This window comes from Cnephaeus nilssonii (genome assembly GCF_951640355.1).
Source record: "Cnephaeus nilssonii genome assembly, chromosome: 20".
In the NCBI taxonomy this organism is placed as follows: Eukaryota; Metazoa; Chordata; class Mammalia; order Chiroptera; family Vespertilionidae; genus Cnephaeus; species Cnephaeus nilssonii.
The window spans coordinates 21475653-21493596 of record NC_137091.1 but is presented as its reverse complement, the minus strand read 5'-3'; the positions used below and the strand labels follow the sequence as shown (position 1 = coordinate 21493596).

At 43.5% G+C, this 17944-nt stretch overlaps 2 protein-coding genes across 3 annotated transcripts; both read left to right on the top strand.

The window, feature by feature from the left end:
* The first annotated feature begins 19 nt into the window (after positions 1 to 19).
* Positions 20 to 17686, top strand: KARS1 (lysyl-tRNA synthetase 1). Of its 2 annotated transcripts, XM_079759925.1 has the most exons (15): positions 20 to 138; positions 3829 to 4008; positions 5941 to 6091; positions 7232 to 7397; positions 8809 to 8902; positions 9497 to 9683; positions 9766 to 9891; positions 12426 to 12545; positions 13581 to 13743; positions 13852 to 14025; positions 14174 to 14259; positions 14520 to 14605; positions 15188 to 15314; positions 16731 to 16874; positions 17409 to 17686. In XM_079759925.1, the coding sequence occupies exons 2-15, from the start codon at positions 3863 to 3865 to the stop codon at positions 17502 to 17504; spliced, it is 1866 nt and encodes a 621-aa protein (XP_079616051.1). In that variant the 5' UTR covers positions 20 to 138; positions 3829 to 3862; the 3' UTR covers positions 17505 to 17686. The 2 variants fall into 2 exon arrangements, with proteins under 2 accessions (XP_079616051.1, XP_079616052.1); XM_079759926.1 differs by lacking the exon at positions 3829 to 4008 and having other exon boundaries at positions 21 to 138.
* On the top strand, positions 15391 to 16707 carry LOC307092607 (NADH dehydrogenase [ubiquinone] 1 beta subcomplex subunit 5, mitochondrial-like). The gene has a single exon (XM_079759927.1). The coding sequence runs from the start codon at positions 15981 to 15983 to the stop codon at positions 16596 to 16598; it is 618 nt and encodes a 205-aa protein (XP_079616053.1). The 5' UTR covers positions 15391 to 15980; the 3' UTR covers positions 16599 to 16707.
* Positions 17687 to 17944: the final 258 nt, after the last annotated feature.

The following is a 17944-nucleotide window of genomic DNA, read 5'->3' as shown; positions in this document are numbered from 1 at the left end:
AAGAGGCGGGGCTTCCGACCTTGACTGGGAAATTGCTGTACAGCCTCGTTACTTTCACTTCGGGGCCTCCGGAGAGATGGCTGCGGTGCAGGAGCCTGAGGTGAATGTGGACGGCGGCGAGTCAAAACTGAGCAAGAAGTAAGTATTTTTTTGCGGGTCACTAAGGCCTTTGCAGCCAGAGAGTCCGGGCTAGGAAATTCCTCTAGGCTCCGGCCGAGGGGGCCGAGCCTGGGGCCTTCCTGCTGGTTCTCATGGGTGAGGACGCGTGGGGACCTAGTCGCTACGCCTGGAAACTACATTCCCCAGGGTGTCCCGGGGTCGAGGCCTGGCGGGTTCCCCACCTGTCGGATCCTGGAATAAGGATTCCAAGAACTGAGAGGGGATTGAAAAGCGAAACTTACTCCTTCCCATTTCCTCCCCCTGAGGAAATGCCTTGTTTTAATACTGAACCCACGCCCCAATTAGGAGGTTGGAGAAATGTTAAATACCCTGGCTTTTCAGAAAGACCTTAATTTTCCTTGGCCTCACTAAGGCCATTCTGAACCTTATGTACTAAAGCGATCCGTTCTAGCCCTGGCAGGGTACTCAGTTGGGGAGAGTGTCCCTTTATGCCAGAGTTGCTGGTTCGATCCCAGGTCAGGGCACATACAAGAATCAACCAATGAATGAATACATGGATATGTGTGGAACAACAAAATCTCCCTCTCTCCCTTCCTCTCTTTCTCAAATTAATAAATAAAATTTTTAAAAAAATAACGTTATCAGTTATAAAACTGTGTCGTGCACCTGTCCATATGGGTTATTCAAAGAATCTGAGTACTGAGGGAATGACCGACGTCTAGTAGTAGGAACTGTCTTAGCCAGCCAGGAATACTAAGCTGCATTTAGCATTGTTGGATATAACTTTGTTAATCACACTCCTTGAAGTGTGAAGGTGAATATAAATAAGTAAAGACTAGCCTTCCCCCGCCCCTTTAAAAAATGTTTTTATTGATTTTAGAGAGAGAGAGGAAGGGAGAGGGAGAAATAGAAACACCCATGAGAGAGAAACATCGATCTGCTGCTTCCTGCACACACCCTACTGGGGATCAGATGCTGACCAGGAATCAATCTGGTGACCTCTTGGTTCATGGGTCAACAAAACCACTGAGCTATACCCTGCCCCTACTTTTATTTTTTGAGAGAGAGAGAGAAAAACATGGATGTGAGAGAGAAGCATTCATCGGCTGCCTCCCGCCTCACCCAGGATGGAATCTGCAATCTGGGCATGTGCTCTGATCGGGAATCCAATCCTTCAGTGGATGGATGACGCTCCAACCAACCCAGCCACACTGGCCAGGGCTAGCTACACTTTTTAACTATGTCTTATATTCTCTACATACTACACTCCCTCTTAACCAGGGTTCTTCACAGAACATAGGCAATGATTTGAGTAATTTTTTAATATATTTTTATTAATTTCAGAAAGGAAAAGGGAGGGAGAGGGAGAGAGGGAGAATCATTGATTGGCTGCCTCCTGCATGATCTCCACCAGGGATCCAGCTCACAACCCGGGCATATGCCCTTGACCAAAATCGAACCTGGGACCTTTAGTCCACAGGTCAACGCTCTATCCACTGAGCCAAACCAGCTAAGGCTTGAGTGACTCTTCTCAATACTCCCAAGAATGGTACATAAATATAACCATTCCAAAAGCATAGGACAGAAGTTAGTTCATTATATGTAACTAGAGGCCCGGTGCACGAAATTTGTGCACTGCCGGGGAGGAAGGGGTGTCCCTCAACCCGGCCTGCGCCCTCTTGCAGTCTGGGACCCCTTAGGGAATGTTCGCCTGCCGGCTTAGCCCAATTCCCCCAGGGATCGGGCCTAAGCCAGCAGGCAGACATCCCTCTTGCAGTCTGGGACCCCTCACTCCTTACTGCCCACCTGAAGCGGAGGCAGGAGAGGCTCCCGCCACCGCCGCTGTGCTTTCCAGCCGTGAACCCGGCTTCTGGCTGAGCAGCGCTCCCCCTGTTGGAGCCCACTGACCACCAGGGGGCAGCTCCTGCATCGAGCATCTGCCCCCTGGTGGCCAGTGCGTGTCATATTAACCGGTCGTTCTGCTGTTCAGTTGATTTGCATATTAGGGTTTTATTATATAGGATGGCTGTTTTAGTGCATTTAGGGCTCAATTCTCTTGCTGAGCCCTGCTGAAATTGCTCTCAACTAGTAAAAATGTTCCATTTTGTGTCTCTGGGTTTGTTCTGTAAGTATTATTGAAAAATTAAAAAGGAAATACCTAAAGTCATGGTTTGATAGACCCTAATATTTTGTTCTGAGAGTGTCTGATGGACCTCTATGTTTGGAACCTGGTCTTGGACTTCTGCCTTTGGGAAGACTGACTGGACTTTGATCTGTTACATTAGTATTGTACATTAGGGTTGTAAATCAACAGATGACTCATAAGCAAGGTCTCCAGTTGAAAATAGGATTTTAGAAACTGGCCACTTTCTACTGAATTTTCTTAGATTAAGCATAGCTACCACTTTTTAAAGCAGCTTTTCTGTGTCAGGCACTGTGCTGGAAATGTACAAACTTTTTATATGATCTCAATAATAACCTTGCAAGTGTCCATTTTTCATTTTAATGGACTGAGACTCTGGGTGATTACATACATTGCTGAAGTGTGCATAACTAAAGTATAGTCTACCACTGATCCAAAACTCTGGAGCAGAGAGATAAAATCAAACTCTCTGTAGTGACTGCACCATACCTCATGTTGTCTAAAAGAATCTGCCATTGATGGTATACCTCTAGTGACCATTGGCTATAATAATATGATTAATATTTTCTATTATTGTTCTTGGAATTTCCATGGTCTGAATCTTTAGTGAGCACCATTTTATGCCAGTTATTTTCTCCAAGTTTAGAAACAGATGGCCTGTGTCAGGAGTCATGGGCATTCCATGGAGTCCTCCCCGTGAGGAGGGGCACAGGCCAGAGGGCTGTTGGCCATGCCCATCCCCAGGCATAAGGGATCTCCTTGCCTTGCCGCTTCCTGTCCTTCGCAGTGGATATCCTCACCATTAATCAGCTCTGCAGTGGGCGACAGGACGTCTATGTTCTCTCCCTTCCCACGAACATTGTGAGATGTAATGAGAAGCATCGAGATTGTTTAGAAATAAAAGCAAGATGTCCGAACACACACACACACACACACACACACACACACACACACACCAAAAAAACAAAAACAGGTGGCCTGCCTGACAGGTGACTCATTTCCAGATGAAAGGCCAAATTTATTTGAATGCAATAAAGAACATGATCCCTGTATTTCTGTTGCCTTCCAGTGTTAATGTATAAACATAATATAGTTTTAAGACCCTTCCTGAAATTCTCCTTTCTTCCTTATTCCTAGAGCTCCAAACAGGTCTTATCTTAGACTCAGGTGCTTTTGTACGGCTTGCTTTTACCTTCATCTAGAGTTGTAGTTGACAGTGACATTTTATATGCTTTTCTGTGCCAAGAAATGGGAGCTTCAGAAACACTGCTTTAGGTCCTGTCTCTGATTTTCTAGAATATTGTCATAATTTCTACCTGTGAGTTATTGCTGTTGACTTTTGACCCCAGATATGCATCTTTTTACCGTAGCCTGGACTGAGAACATTGTCAGGTCCAGTTGCAGAAGAGGGGGTGTTAGGGGCTGCTTTACTTAAGAGGGTCTTAAGTAAAATGGGACCCTGAAAGGTTTTGCATCCGCCCCCAACCCATGAGAGCAGGAGTGCTGGTTGGGTTTATGTATACTGTCTGTCCCATCTGACACCACATCTCTGTGTTTCCTGTCAGGTGGTGGTAAACATTAGTTCCAGGGTGTTCTGCCATGTTGACGCAAGCTGCTGTAAGGCTTGTTAGGGGGTCCCTGCGCCAAACCTCCTGGGCACAGTGGGGGCAGAGGCAGCCGCGACTGGGTCCACTTGCTCCCTTCACAGCGCTTCACAAGGACCAGCCACTTTCTAATAAAAGAAGGTTGGTGCTCATTACCTTCTTTATTGTTCTGGGAGCAAAAGTCCTCCCCTTACTTGGGTCCTTTTCTGTTAAGCCTCTGGCTAAGTCTTTGGACTTGTTGCTCAGGAAACAAAAAGCCTTGCTACCAAAACTTTTCTCATGTTCTCTTTAATAAATTCATATTCTCGGTCCTTAAAATTGCAGATCTTATTCTAGAACAGTGCTGAAAAGAAACCTTGTGTGAATGAAAAATTTCCAGTTCAGGTTGTTTTCCCTTTCCTGTCTGTCTAGAATTTGTCTGCTCTTAAGGTTAATTTGGTTTCCAGTCTAATTTCTAGCCACATGACCTTTTTGGATTATCCTTAGGATTGATATGCTTTAAAGAGCAACACCTAACCCTAACCGGTTTGGCTCAGTGGATAGAGTGTCAGCCTGCGGACTGAAGGGTCCTGGGTTCCTTTCTGGTCAAGGGCATATACGGGTTGCAGGCTTGATCCCCAGTAGGGGGTGTACAGGAGGCAGCTGATCACTGATTTTTTCTCATCATTGATATTTCTATCTCCCTCTCCCTTCTTCTCTGAAATCAATAAAAATATATTGTACAAAAGAGAGAGCAATACCCAGTTGAATGGGTTTATTACGTTAATGCTAGGAAGAACTAGATGGGATGAGATGCCCCCTGGCTGAATTACAGCACAAGGGGGGCGGGGCGGGGAAGACATCTATGTGAGAGCAGAGCATCAATCAGCTGTCTCCTGCACACCCTCACTGGGGATCCAGCCCCCAAATCGGGCATGTGCTCTGACCAGGAATTGAACTAGCAATCTCCTGGTGTACAGGATGATGCCCAACCAACTGAGCTACACTGGCCAGGGCAAGAATGATCAATTCTATTTGAATAATGAGGGTATCCCTTTCTATCCAAATCTATTTGGTTTCTGGGTTCACATAGCAAGGTTTCAGATCATAAGGGATACCAAGTTATGTGAATTACTTTGCTTTTTAAGGTTTCTGTCCTGGGTGCAGTGAGTAGGGTTAAGATAGTGAGGGATACCTGTAATAGCTCACATGTGCATGCTTACTATATGCTTTAGGGACAGGGTCATCTCTTTGCATACATTATCTCAATCCTCACAATAGCATTTGGGGAGGAGGGTGTCTATTATCCATTTTACAAGATGGAGAGAAGTTAAGTTACTTGTCCAAGGTCACATAATTGATAGGTAGGTGTGTCAGAATTTAGTCCCGGGGAGTCTGGCTCTAAAGATGATAAATTACCCCCTATGCTATGCCGCTTTGTACACTGTTCTATTCAGTTTGTTGTCTGAGCCAGGCTCCAGTGAGCAGAGTGAGACTAATGCTGGAGGCCCTTGTCAGTGCATTGATTAATGCAGAGGGAGAGATTATCTGTGGAATGTCTCCTTGAACTCTAAAGAGCCACCCTTCCCTGCCCCAGACTAACCCACTCCTTGGAGGGGTAGGGAAGGGTGGCAGACAGAGCTAGAGATATTGCCTTCTCATATCAGGTATGGTACTCAAGGAACTTCATACTCTACAAAGGATAGATACCAGACAACTAAGATTCAGTCCCTGGCTTCAAAAGGCTCCCTGACCTAATTAGCTTGAGAAAAGGCTATATTGCTGGTTTTTCTGGAAAACCTTTTTTTCTATTCTAAATATAAACTAATATGTAGGATTTTTCTTTGCCATGGACCTTAGACTGGAAAGCATATACTGAGAAAGAACTTTCACAGCTTTATTTTAAGTTCACTTTTCCCTTTGTCTCTCTCATGTATAGAGTTTCCTGACCAAGAGACTAGAACTGGGGGTGGAGAACTAAGCAAGAACATTTCCGCCATGCTGTTTATATTTTTGACAAGTGACTACGGGGCAGAACATAGTAGAGGACTCTTCAGACAACTATCATATTGAACATTTTCATCTTCCCAACAGCGAGCTAAAGAGACGCCTGAAAGCTGAGAAGAAAATAGCGGAGAAGGAAGCCAAGCAGAAGGAGCTCAGTGAGAAACAGCCCAATGCTGCTGCCACCAACCACACCACTGACAATGATGTGGGTGCCGAGGAGGAGAGCCTGGACCCAAACGTGAGTCGTCTGGGCCACCACCCTGGCTGGGCATGGGGAAGCTTTTGATGGGGCTTCTGGCAAATGCCTGGGAACCAATGACTAAGAAGATAAAATAGGAACTGGAACAGCCACCGGGCCCTAAGGCACTATGAGGGAGAGCCTACCACTCCATCTGGTCAAAAGCACAAGCCCTGAGCATTTTTCTAAGCAGCTGTCAACAGGCATTTAGGAGCATCTAGTACTTCAAAGTGACTGATTAATCTTCCTTGGAACTAGCTGGGCAAAAATGCAGCCCCAGAGAAAGTGTCTCCAGTCTAAGGTCCAGGGAAAGTGTATACTTTAGACCAGAGATGGTAAATAGTGGTCTGCAGGCCAGATCCATTCCCCCTATCCTCATCTCCTCCCTCCTCCCTGATATTGTAAGTAAAATTAGAACACAGCCATGACCTTTTTTTTTTTTTTTTTTTACAAATGCAAAAATTTTTACAAACGTCTGAGGCTGCTTTTAGACTACAACAGTAGGGATGAATAGTTGTTTCAGAAAACGTTTCCTGACCCCTGCTGTAGAATATTCATATATAAAATTGATTTCAGAGAGGAAGGGAGAGGGGGAGAGAGAGAGAGAAACATCAATGATGAGAGAGAAGCATTGATCGGCTGCCTCCTGCACGCCCCCTACTGGGGATCGAGCCCACAACCCGGGCATGTGCCCTTGACAGGAATCAAACCCGGAAACCTTCAGTTCGCAGGCCAACACTCTATCCACTGAGCCAAACTGGCTAGGACTTGAATATTCCTTTTTTAACATCCTCCTGGCCCTTAGGGAAAAGTCTAATGTGAGTAAGTGGGAATGAAGTTAATGCTTATGTTTCCACAAAAGTGGTAACCAAGGCCACTTGTACCAATTATGCTTATTATTTTAGGCAGAACTCAAATTTTTTATTTGTTGAATCTTGCTTTTAAGTGCAAATCTCACTCTATATCCAATCCTGTGATTTCAAGGGTATTGGGGTGGATTGGAGGCAGTTATAGAAACCTCAGTGTATTAGGGCCACTCCGAGGCAGAATACAGTACTCTGTCAGATGGGCCACTGATCTGACCAGGTTCAACTTCTCACTTGAATTTTCACTTTCATTTTTGTTTTTGTATTTAAATAGCAATACTACAAGATCCGAAGCCAAGCAGTCCATCAACTAAAGGTCAGTGGAGAAAACCCGTACCCACACAAGTTCCATGTAGACATCTCACTCACTCACTTCATCCAAGAATACAGTCACCTGCAGCCTGGGGACCACCTGAGTGACATTACCTTAAAGGTGGCAGGTAAGAAGACTCCAACTTCACTGAGCTTCCTCTTCTGCTATTTTAGTGAAGTGTTCAGAAATATAGTAGCTTGCTTTCTGAGATTTCCAGGCTCTCTTTCCCCTTCATTTTTGCTGTAACTTCTCTTTTCTTTGTCTGTTTCCCTGGTCTTATTCAATTTTGCAGGGACTTGTCCTAGAAGAGATCTCTGGCTGTTAAATTTAGAGAGTTCCTGGGGCCTACACTAGAGGGCTTCATCCTCTAGACCAGTGGTTCCCAACGTGGGGCACACGCCCCCACAGAGGAACAGTTTGATTTTTAAGGGGAGCAATTCCAGAATGAGTTATTAACAGTACATATTTTACATTTCTTATGGTTCTAGGGGCCTTATATACAGTGTCTACATATATAAAAGCCTAATATGCAAAGTCTCTGTGGGAGTTCGACTGGGAGATCAATTGCTCACTATGTGCACTGACCACCAGGGGGTGGTACGAAATGAAGGAAGTCCCTGATCGGCCCTGATTGCCGGCCAGGCCTAGGGACCCTACATGTGCATGAATTTCGTGCACCGGGCCTCTAGTATAAATATATATTGTGGCATATTTATGCATTTCAGTTCTCTATTATATGTTTTGAAACTTTACTTGCTATTTTTTCATACCACTTCATATTATTTTTTTTTAACAATTTCTTAGTGATTTCTTCCTCAGTACTTCGACTGTCCTTTCATCCTTTTCTTTTTCTTTTTCATGGATGCCATGTTCTTTGGAAGCTTGTTTAGACCAAGTTAATGGCCTTTTAGGCTTCCTCCACATAAATAGGAGTTCACTTTTTGAATAATAAGAATTATATATCCCAGGGGGGCATCAGGATTTTAGAGATGCTTAGGTGGGGCATAGCCAAAAAACAAGGTTGGGAACCACTGACCTAGACTTTAATGCAGCCCATTGTTCTCACTCGCAGTGGGCAGACCCCCTTCCAGTTTCAGCTGCTATCTTCCATTTAGCCTGCCACTTTTCCAGTGAATACCTATGACTGTTTGGGAGATTGTCAGTTTTCAGACCCATTGGACACCCCATTGCTCCCCACACAGGGGCATTGGGGACTGTTGGTGATTGGCCTTATTGTTTGTGAGAATTCAGGATGATACAAAAAAAAAAAATCTATGCTGCCACCAGCATTGCCATCTTTTGTGAATTCAGTGAACATCTTTAAAGTCAGATCTTCCTGCACATCTTGAACTGGTTGGAATGGGCATCCAACATTGTCCTGAAGACAAAGGCAGGATTTAGGCCTATGGCTAAAATCAAATTGTTCTGAATTATGTTGTGCCCAGATACACAAAAATGCAGAGGGAGCTTTTTTGGCACTGATATCATGAAATGGCTTCTGGTTCTATCAGTCAATATTCTTGCTTTTCTTTTTCTAGGAAGGATCCATGCCAAAAGAGCTTCTGGAGGAAAGCTCATCTTCTATGACCTTCGAGGAGAGGGTGTCAAGTTGCAAGTCATGGCCAATTCTAGGTATATAGAAATATCAAATTACATGATTTCTAGGATGGACCAGTGTGGTCTTCTTTTCCCCTTGGTTAGAAGAAGTAGGATATGGTTGGGTAAAAAAAGCTGAAGAGAGAATAAAAAGGACATGTGGTCACCTGGAGAATAATGAATGCTCATGGGTTGTGTAGCAGTTAAAAGATAATACTTTTTTTAAAATTTATTTTAATTATTTCAGAGAGGAAGAGAGAGGGAGAGAGAGAAACATCAATGATGAGAGAGAATCATTGGTCTGCAGCCTCCTGCACGCCCCCTATTGGGGATTGAGCCCGCAACCCTGGCATGTGCCCTTGATCAGAATCTAACCTGGGACCCTTCAGCACAGGCAGACGCTCTATCCACTGAGCCAAACCAGCTAGAGCAAAAGATAATACTTTTTATTTTATTAATAGTTGATCTTGAATCTGAGATTTTTCTTGGGCTCACATTAACTAGGCATTAACAATTTAGTGAGGTTTCCAGAGAAGCCAGTGGTCAGGTTTTTTGTTTGTTTGTTTGTTTTTGTTGTCAGTTTTAATTGTTGGAATATTGTATACTGAACCACATTTTCCTTTTACTCAGGAATTATAAATCAGAAGAAGAATTTATTCGTATCAATAACAAACTGCGTCGGGGAGACATAATTGGAGTTCAGGGTAATCCTGGGAAAACCAAGAAGGGTGAGCTGAGCATTATTCCCTATGAGATCACACTGCTGTCTCCTTGCTTGCATATGTTACCTCATCTTCACTTTGGCCTCAAAGACAAGGTAAGCTCTCGTGACTTCCCAACTATGGTCTATCATACCATTGAATCAGACGTGTTCGTGACCTCTGTTGCTTTTGGTTTAGGAAACACGATATCGTCAAAGATACTTGGACTTGATCCTGAATGACTTTGTGAGACAGAAATTTATCATCCGCTCTAAGATCATCACATATATAAGAAGTTTCTTGGATGAGTTGGGATTCCTAGAGGTAATGAAGAGTTCTTAACCAATAGGCTGCCTTGCTATGCTTGCCTCTTACTGTTCCTTCCCTTCCCTGGGCATGTCTTATGTCAGTATCCTTCATGCTCAATGAAAAGTTCCCTTTCTTGCCAAAACCGGTTTGGCTCAGTGGATAGAGCGTCGGCCTACGGACTGAAAGGTCCCAGGTTCGATTCCGGTCAAGGGCATGTACCTTGGTTGTGGGCACATCCCCAGTAGGGGGTATGCAAGAGGCAGCTGATCGATGTTTCTCTATCATCGATGTTTCTAACTCTCTATCCCTCTCTCTTCCTCTCTGTAATAAAATCAATAAAATATATTTTAAAAAAAGAAAAGTTCCCTTTCTTGTCAGCATCTTTGTACTACCTTGTGTTTTCTTAGTACCCTGATTAGGAAGGACCTGGTTTCCTAGATAAAGGACAAAGTGTAGTAACGATACCATCCAAACAGTAATTATACCACATTCAGTGTGTTATCAACTCATTTTGCTTTTCTGTAGCAAAATTGTTTTTAATTTATTTAAATTAAAAATATTTTTTAGGAAAAACATTTTAAAACATGTTTTCTAATTGCATGAGAAAGGTGAGTGAATGTTCAAACAATAAAGAAGTAAATAGAAGCCCTAACCAGTTTGGCTCAGTGGCTAGAGTGTCGGCCTGCGGACTGAAGGGTCCCAGGTTCGATTCCGGTCAAGGGCATGTACCTTGGTTGTAGGCACGTACCCAGTGAGGAGTGTGCAGGAGGCAGCTGATCGATGTTTCTCTCTCATCGATGTTTCTAACTCTCTATCCCTCTCCCTTCCTCTCTGTAAAAAATCAATAAAATATACATTGATTTTTTTTTTTTACTTTAAAAAAAAATATATATATATACATATATATATATATATATATATATATATATATTTTTTTTTTTTAAGTAAATAGAAGCAAAACTGAAAGTCCCCTTTTATTTCTCCGAACTAACTCCCCTCTATTTACTATGTGTATATACATATTTAGCTATGCATGTTGCAGATGGGGTAGACGTTTTGGGAGGTTTTTGTTTTTTGTGTTTTTTTTAATATATTTGTATTGATTTAGGAGAGGAAGGGAGAAGAAAGAGATAGAAACATCAGTGATGAGAGAGAATCATTGATCGGCTGCCTCCTGTATGCCCCACACAGGATGGAGCCTACAACCCTGGCATTTGCCATGACTGGAAATCAAATCGTGACCTCCTGGTTCATAGGTCAACACTCAACCACTGAGCCAGGTCGGCTGGGCAGGAGTTTTATTTTTTCTTTAAACATAAATGAAGTCACATTATATAGATTATGATGGACCTGTTTGGGTTTTTTTTTTCCTACCTAATATATTCTGGAACCCTTTGCATGTGTCTCTCTAAGTTTCTGCTTTTCTTCTATAATGTTTCAGTGAACATCTTTGTGCTCATGTGCAAGTGTTTCTTTTTTGTTTTTAATTGGATTTATTGGGGTTACATCTATATATATAAAAGCCAAGCAACTGGAACGACTGGTCACTATGACACACACTGCGGCTGACCAACAGGCCCAATGAGGGCAGGACCAGCGGCCAACCTCCTGTGGTGGCGGGGGGGGGCTCCCTCCTCCCTCCCCCAGGCTGGCCAGTGGCCGGCCGGACTCCACCCATGCATGAATTCATGCACCGGGCCTCTAGTAGGTTAATAAAATTCAGGTTTCAGATATATAATTCTATAATACATCTATGTGCAAGTGTTTCTGTAGGATGAATTTCTAGAAATGGAATAACTAAGTCAAAGGATACAAGCAGTTAAATTTTTTTAATTTTTTGGCCCTTTTTGTTGTTGTTTTTTAAGCAGTTAAATTTTTAATAAATTCTATAAAATTTAATAAATTATACTCAAGAAAGGCTGTTCCCCATTTAGATTCACACTTAACAGCTTGTGAAAGTGTATGGTACAGTAAATCCTCCCTTAACATCATCGATAGATTCTGCAACTTTATTTTTTTATTTTATTTTTTTAAAGTATATTTTATTGATTTTACAGAGTGGAAGGGAGAGAGATAGAGAGTTAGAAACATCGATGAGAGAGAAACATCGATCAGCTACCTCTTGCACACCTCCTACTGGGGATGTGCCCGCAACCAAGGTACATGCCCTTGACCAGAATCGAACCTGGGACCCTTCAGTCCACAGGCCAGCGCTCTATCCACTGAGCCAAACCGGTTTCGGCGATTCTGCAACTTTAAACAAAACAACATAATGAAAATAATTTTACTGTTGCTATTAAGGCTGATTGATATTAAGAGTTAAGTTTCTGTGGCATTTAAATGTTATAATTAACGAAATGTTATCCAAGGAACTGTTGTACTATGTTAATGGTGTTTGGTATTTGGAAAATTAAGCTGCCTCTACTTTTTTGTCAAGTACTTGCACATTACTATTGAATTTAACTTTTACTTAGGGATAGAACATGAACTTTCCCCAACGCCTCTGGTTTGACACTCCTGAGAACTAAATGTTTCTCCCTATCCTTTAGATTGAAACTCCCATGATGAACATCATCCCAGGGGGAGCTGTGGCAAAGCCTTTTATCACCTACCACAATGAGCTGGACATGAATTTATACATGAGAATTGCTCCAGAACTCTACCATAAGGTAATCAAGAAGAAGAAGCCTTGTTGCCTTAGAGAAGCAGAATGTTGGAAAGCCATTGACTGGACAGATGCAGTTAGAAATAAGAGGAATAGTGAGGGTAGAACAGCTGGGAGAATATTCTAATTTTTCAGGCTTGTGAGGGTTAAACTTACAGAATTTCTCTACGAGATCAGTAGAACTTTACAGGTTAGAGGGCAAAGGGATCTTTCCTAGGTGTACAGGTCTTCCTACCCTACTTTGGTTTCCATTATAGTTTATAGTTCTCCTTGAATTAGATCTGATTTTAGTGTTTTGAAGAAAAGAGAACTTAATCTCTCTCTAGAAGTTTGAAATAACTACCTTCAAATCACCAAAGTAAATATTGAAGACTTATCATTCAAGATTCTTAGTTGTAGACAACAAAATCTCTTACAACTAGTTTAAGCAAAAGAAAAATGTATTAAAATATATGAGGATGATCACAGTTTTCAGGAGGATCAAAAAATCAGGCTTGGAAACCACATGCTGAGGTTTCTGAATCCGCTGTAAGGTCATCCCCTGGGAAACCTGTAAGGTCATAACCCTGGCACTAGGCACAGGTCACTGCCCCTAGGACCCTCTGCAGTTACTACTTCTAAAAGCGAGATCTCTCTGGCGCCCTTGGCCGGAAGGAATTCCGTGCAATACCTACATCTTCTTTCAATAGCTTCCTAGTTGAAGCCTCACAGTTGTGTCTGATTGGTGGGGAGCTGTGGTCGTGTGTCTGCATCCTAACCCCGAGAGGCTTCTTTCTTGGGGAGGTTTACACTCACAAGATACGGGGGACACCCAGACAAAGGAACAGGATTCAGAAGTCCTGGCAGCCAAAATAATTAGTGATGACTATCCACTAAAGAGAGTACAAAGACCTAAAGAGAGTAGGGTGCTCGGCATTCAGGTAGGGACCTGAGATCATGCCTGAGCTGTAAAAACCAAGGCACAGCTTTTATAGGCTGAAACTTTCCAGAGTCATTAAGACAAGATTAGCCACCATGACCACATATATGTTATTGTTAGATGCTGGTGGTTGGTGGCATTGACCGGGTTTATGAAATTGGACGCCAGTTCCGGAATGAAGGAATTGACATGACTCACAATCCTGAGTTCACCACCTGTGAGTTCTACATGGCCTACGCAGACTATCGAGATCTCATGGAAATCACAGAGAAGATGATTTCAGGTGACCCCTCCCGCTTGCTTTGTCTTTTTTATATCAGTCTGAGGGGCTGGTGTGCTGCTTCCAGGAGGACTTCCCATTGGTCCTCTTTAAATGGTATTTCTTTCCCAGGGATGGTAAAGCACATTACAGGCAGTTATAAGGTCACCTACCATCCAGATGGCCCAGAGGGCCAAGCCTACGAGATTGACTTCACCCCACCATTTCGGAAAATCAGCATGGTAGAAGAGCTCGAGAAAGCCCTGGGCGTGAAGCTGCCAGAAACGAACCTCTTCGAAACTGAAGGTAAAGTGATGCACTCCTCCATTGTATGCCCCTCCTTTCTGTTTAGTTCTGAATTAGATAATGTTGGGGCTAGCATTTCGCACTTTATATACCGTCTTACTGGGGAAGTGTGATGTCTTCTGTCCTAACTCGTACATTTGTATTACAGAAACTCGCAAAATCCTTGATGATATCTGTGTGACAAAAGGTGTTGAATGCCCTCCACCTCGGACTACAGCCAGGCTCCTAGATAAGGTGAAAGGCCATGCACGTTAGTACATCCCTTCATCCGGTGGTAACCAGCCCCCTGTTCCTTATGAAGGTGAACTAGACATAAGAGAATTAACAAGTTTTGCTATATTAAATTCTGCAAAATAGTTATGGATGGTATCTCAGTTAATCCTTGGCCCTTGAAGAGTTGGTATGGGTGGAGACTGATCCTCTTCCACCTAGCCTGGGACCATCAAAATGCCATTCAGAAAGGATCTCTAGCTCTGCTTTTCTTTCTCACCAAGCTTGTTGGGGAGTTCCTGGAAGTGACCTGCATCAATCCTACATTCATCTGTGACCACCCTCAGATAATGAGCCCTCTGGCAAAATGGTAAGATATACAGCATGTGTCAGTTACCTATTGCTTCATAACATCCCCAGATTTAAGTAGCATAAAATAGCTTATTAATTCTCAACATTTCATGAGTTCATTGGGTAATCTCTCTTCTACGTAGTGTTGGCTAGGGTAACTCAGGTGGCTTTTTTCAACTGGGAACTCTGCCAGGGCACCTTGCTTCTCCACGTGCACCTCTCTGACAGTGTAGCCTGGACTCTTATTTGGCAGCTGGGTTCTAAGAGGAAGCACTCCCAAAGGATAAACCCCAGTGTGCAAACACATATCAAGCCTCTGCTGTTGTCCCATTGACCAAGCAAGTCATATGGGCAGCCCAGAGTCCATGTGACAGGGACGATAGGAAGTGTGGTTCAGTGTGGCAGTCTACCACCCAGGTTGTGAAGATAGAGCTTCCTTGTCTCCTTGTGTAACCGTCCTCACTATTGTACCAAATGATTTGGTGCTGAGAATGCGTGCAGGCTTCAGTAACTTTTGAGTCGGCTGGAATTCAGGAACTCATGTTCGTACCAGATGGTAGATTATTATTAGTGAACCTCCCCTTTGGTCTCTTGTCCCCAGGCACCGCTCTAAAGAGGGTCTGACTGAGCGCTTTGAGCTTTTTGTCATGAAGAAGGAAATATGCAATGCCTACACCGAGCTGAATGACCCCATGAAGCAACGGCAGCTTTTCGAAGAACAGGCCAAGGTAAGGGAGGAGAAGGAGCAGAGGCATACATTTCATCAGTGCCCATACTCACCAGGAAATCAGCTTGAACCCTGGTCTGTGTCATTGTTTGCATCTCTTGGTGACTTCAGCAGAAATGAAGGATAAAGCCACTGGCTTCACTAGAGGAGCTCACATTTTAAGATGGAGAACTTGACTAGTTGGGCCCTAGAATTTCTACATAAGAGGAGCTTTAGGCATAATTATCTCTGTAGGGAGTGTGACACTTGACTTAAAAATACATTTGCCTAACAAGAATGTAATTTTTCTCAGATGGTACATTTATTGACGTGACTGGGGGTGAGCGGCAGATAAAGATGAATGCAGACAAAGCCCTCACAGGCTGCCTGCACGAACATTGCCACTGACAGGCAGTTTTAGGAAATGAGAGGAGGACTCTTGGGAATCATCAGAGTCTCTGAAAATCAGTCTCACGGGGCTTGCAGACCCCCAAGCCATGGAGTTACTTTCATTTCAGAGAAATTTGCATGTGTTCTGAGATAGATTTCATCTGTTCTGACCTCCAGGCTCCATCCTAGATTTACTAGGAAACCCCATTCCCAGTAAGTGCTAGGTGTCCAGAGCATCCCTGGAATGGTCATCCTCTGAGTGTCTTAACATGCTGACTCAAGACACTGAGAGGTAGCCATGGCGGCCATGAGCTTGCTGCAGCGGGCTTCGGTCACCGCGCTGGCGGCGCTGGCTGGCCGCCGCCTGGGCCCGCGGCTCGGATCCGGGGGCTTCCTCACGCGGGGCTTCCCGAAGGCTGTTGCTCCTGTGAGACACAGTGCAGACCATGGGAAAAGACTGTTTGTTATCAAACCTTCTCGATTCTATGACAGGCGTTTTTTGAATTTACTGAAATTCTACCTTTGTTTGACTGGGATTCCAGTAATAATTGGCATAACTCTGGTGAATGTATTCATTGGTGAAGCTGAGTTAGCAGAAATTCCAGAAGGCTATATCCCAGAACACTGGGAATATTACAAGCATCCTATATCAAGATGGATTGCCCGAACTTTTTATGATAGTCCTGAAAAGAATTATGAACAAACAATGGCTATCCTTCAAATTGAAGCTGAAAAGGCTGAATTACGGTTAAAGGAGATGGAAGTACGAAGATTAATGCGTGCGAGAGGTGATGGTCCCTGGTTTCAGGAACCAACCATTGATAAGGGGCTTATTGATCATTCTCCCAAAACACATCCCGACGCCCAATTTTTTATTTCTCTAAATACAAAGTACATTCTCTTTATGGAAAAATGAAGTAATAAATATATTTCGTGCTTTTGCTCAGAGTAATGAATAAAAGACCCTCTTCCATTGCAAAAAAAAAAAAGACACTGAGAGATGATGCAGCCCGGAACAGTGTCCCTGTGTGGTTCTTTTCTCTTCTAGGCCAAGGCCGCTGGCGATGATGAGGCCATGTTCATAGATGAAAACTTCTGCACTGCCCTGGAATACGGGCTGCCCCCCACAGCTGGCTGGGGCATGGGCATTGATCGAGTCACCATGTTTCTCACAGACTCCAATAACATCAAGGTACAGCAGCCCTCCATGTGCACACCACCCTGAAGCGCTCCACTGGGTCAGACCTGGGAGTGTTGGGCCTGGAGAATAAGAGTGCGCTTTGGGCTGGAGGGAGGAGCGGGCAAAGGAGTTATAGGTAACGCCATGGGCAGAAGATCAGAGCATCTAACCTTACAGGATTTGAGGCAGAAGGAATACTAATTGCTGCATTTCTTGAGGATCCAAGAAACATGCTATGCGTTATCTCATTTAACTTAAGTCAGCCCTTTGTGGTATAGAAACTATAGTTAGTCCCTTTTTATAGATGAGAAAATCAGACTTTCAGAGAACGCCCACGTTTATTGATTCCTTTGACATTGTGCCCTGGGCCGTGCTGTGCATGTTTGTATTCTTTTCCATCCTCTATAATGGAAAGGAACTGAGTTGAATTAAAGAACACATCTGTCTTTTCAGCTGGGATGTAGGGATCTCTGGGTTTTGGTTGTAACAATAACCAGAGGCAAAAGGAGTGTTTTTTAGCTTCAAAATGCATTTTATCTCCTGTAGGAAGTACTTCTGTTTCCTGCCATGAAACCTGAAGACAAGAAGGAAAATGTAACTGTTGATACAGTGGAAGGCACAACAGCTGGCACTTCTGTCTAGAAAATAATAATTGCAAGTCACAGAACTCAGGCATCTTTGCACTATTGCAGAAGATCAGGGACTGCAAGGGAATTCTTATATGTTGCTATCCACTTCACTATTGCAGTTCAGTAACCACAGAGAGAAAAGGAAATAAGAATTCCTCTTTTACTTCTTGTTACCAAATAAACGATTTGTCTCTATCTCTGCCTCATCACTCTTTTACCTTTGGAATGTCAACTTTTTTCTCAGGTTGCTGGCCTAAAGAAGGTTTAGAATTATACCTCTTTATTCAACAAATTTATATTAATGTCTGCCAGGCATTGGTCTAAGGCCGTGGTCGGCAAACTGCGGCTCGCGAGCCACATGCAGCTCTTTGGCCCCTTGAGTGTGGCTCTTCCACAAAATACCACGACCTGGGTGAGTCTATTTTGAAGAAGTGGCGTTAGAAGAAGTTTAAG

What these genes read in the sequence shown, in the direction of transcription:
- KARS1 (XM_079759925.1), top strand. Translation starts at nt 3,863, where the DNA reads ATGTTGACGCAAGCTGCTGTAAGGCTTGTTAGGGGGTCCCTGCGCCAA. An exon ending in ATGAGTTGGGATTCCTAGAG is followed by an intron (nt 9,892 to 12,425) that starts GTAATGAAGAGT and finishes CCTATCCTTTAG; the next exon opens with ATTGAAACTCCCATGATGAA. An exon ending in CACAGAGAAGATGATTTCAG is followed by an intron (nt 13,744 to 13,851) that starts GTGACCCCTCCC and finishes TTTCTTTCCCAG; the next exon opens with GGATGGTAAAGCACATTACA.
- LOC307092607 (XM_079759927.1), top strand. Translation starts at nt 15,981, where the DNA reads ATGGCGGCCATGAGCTTGCTGCAGCGGGCTTCGGTCACCGCGCTGGCG.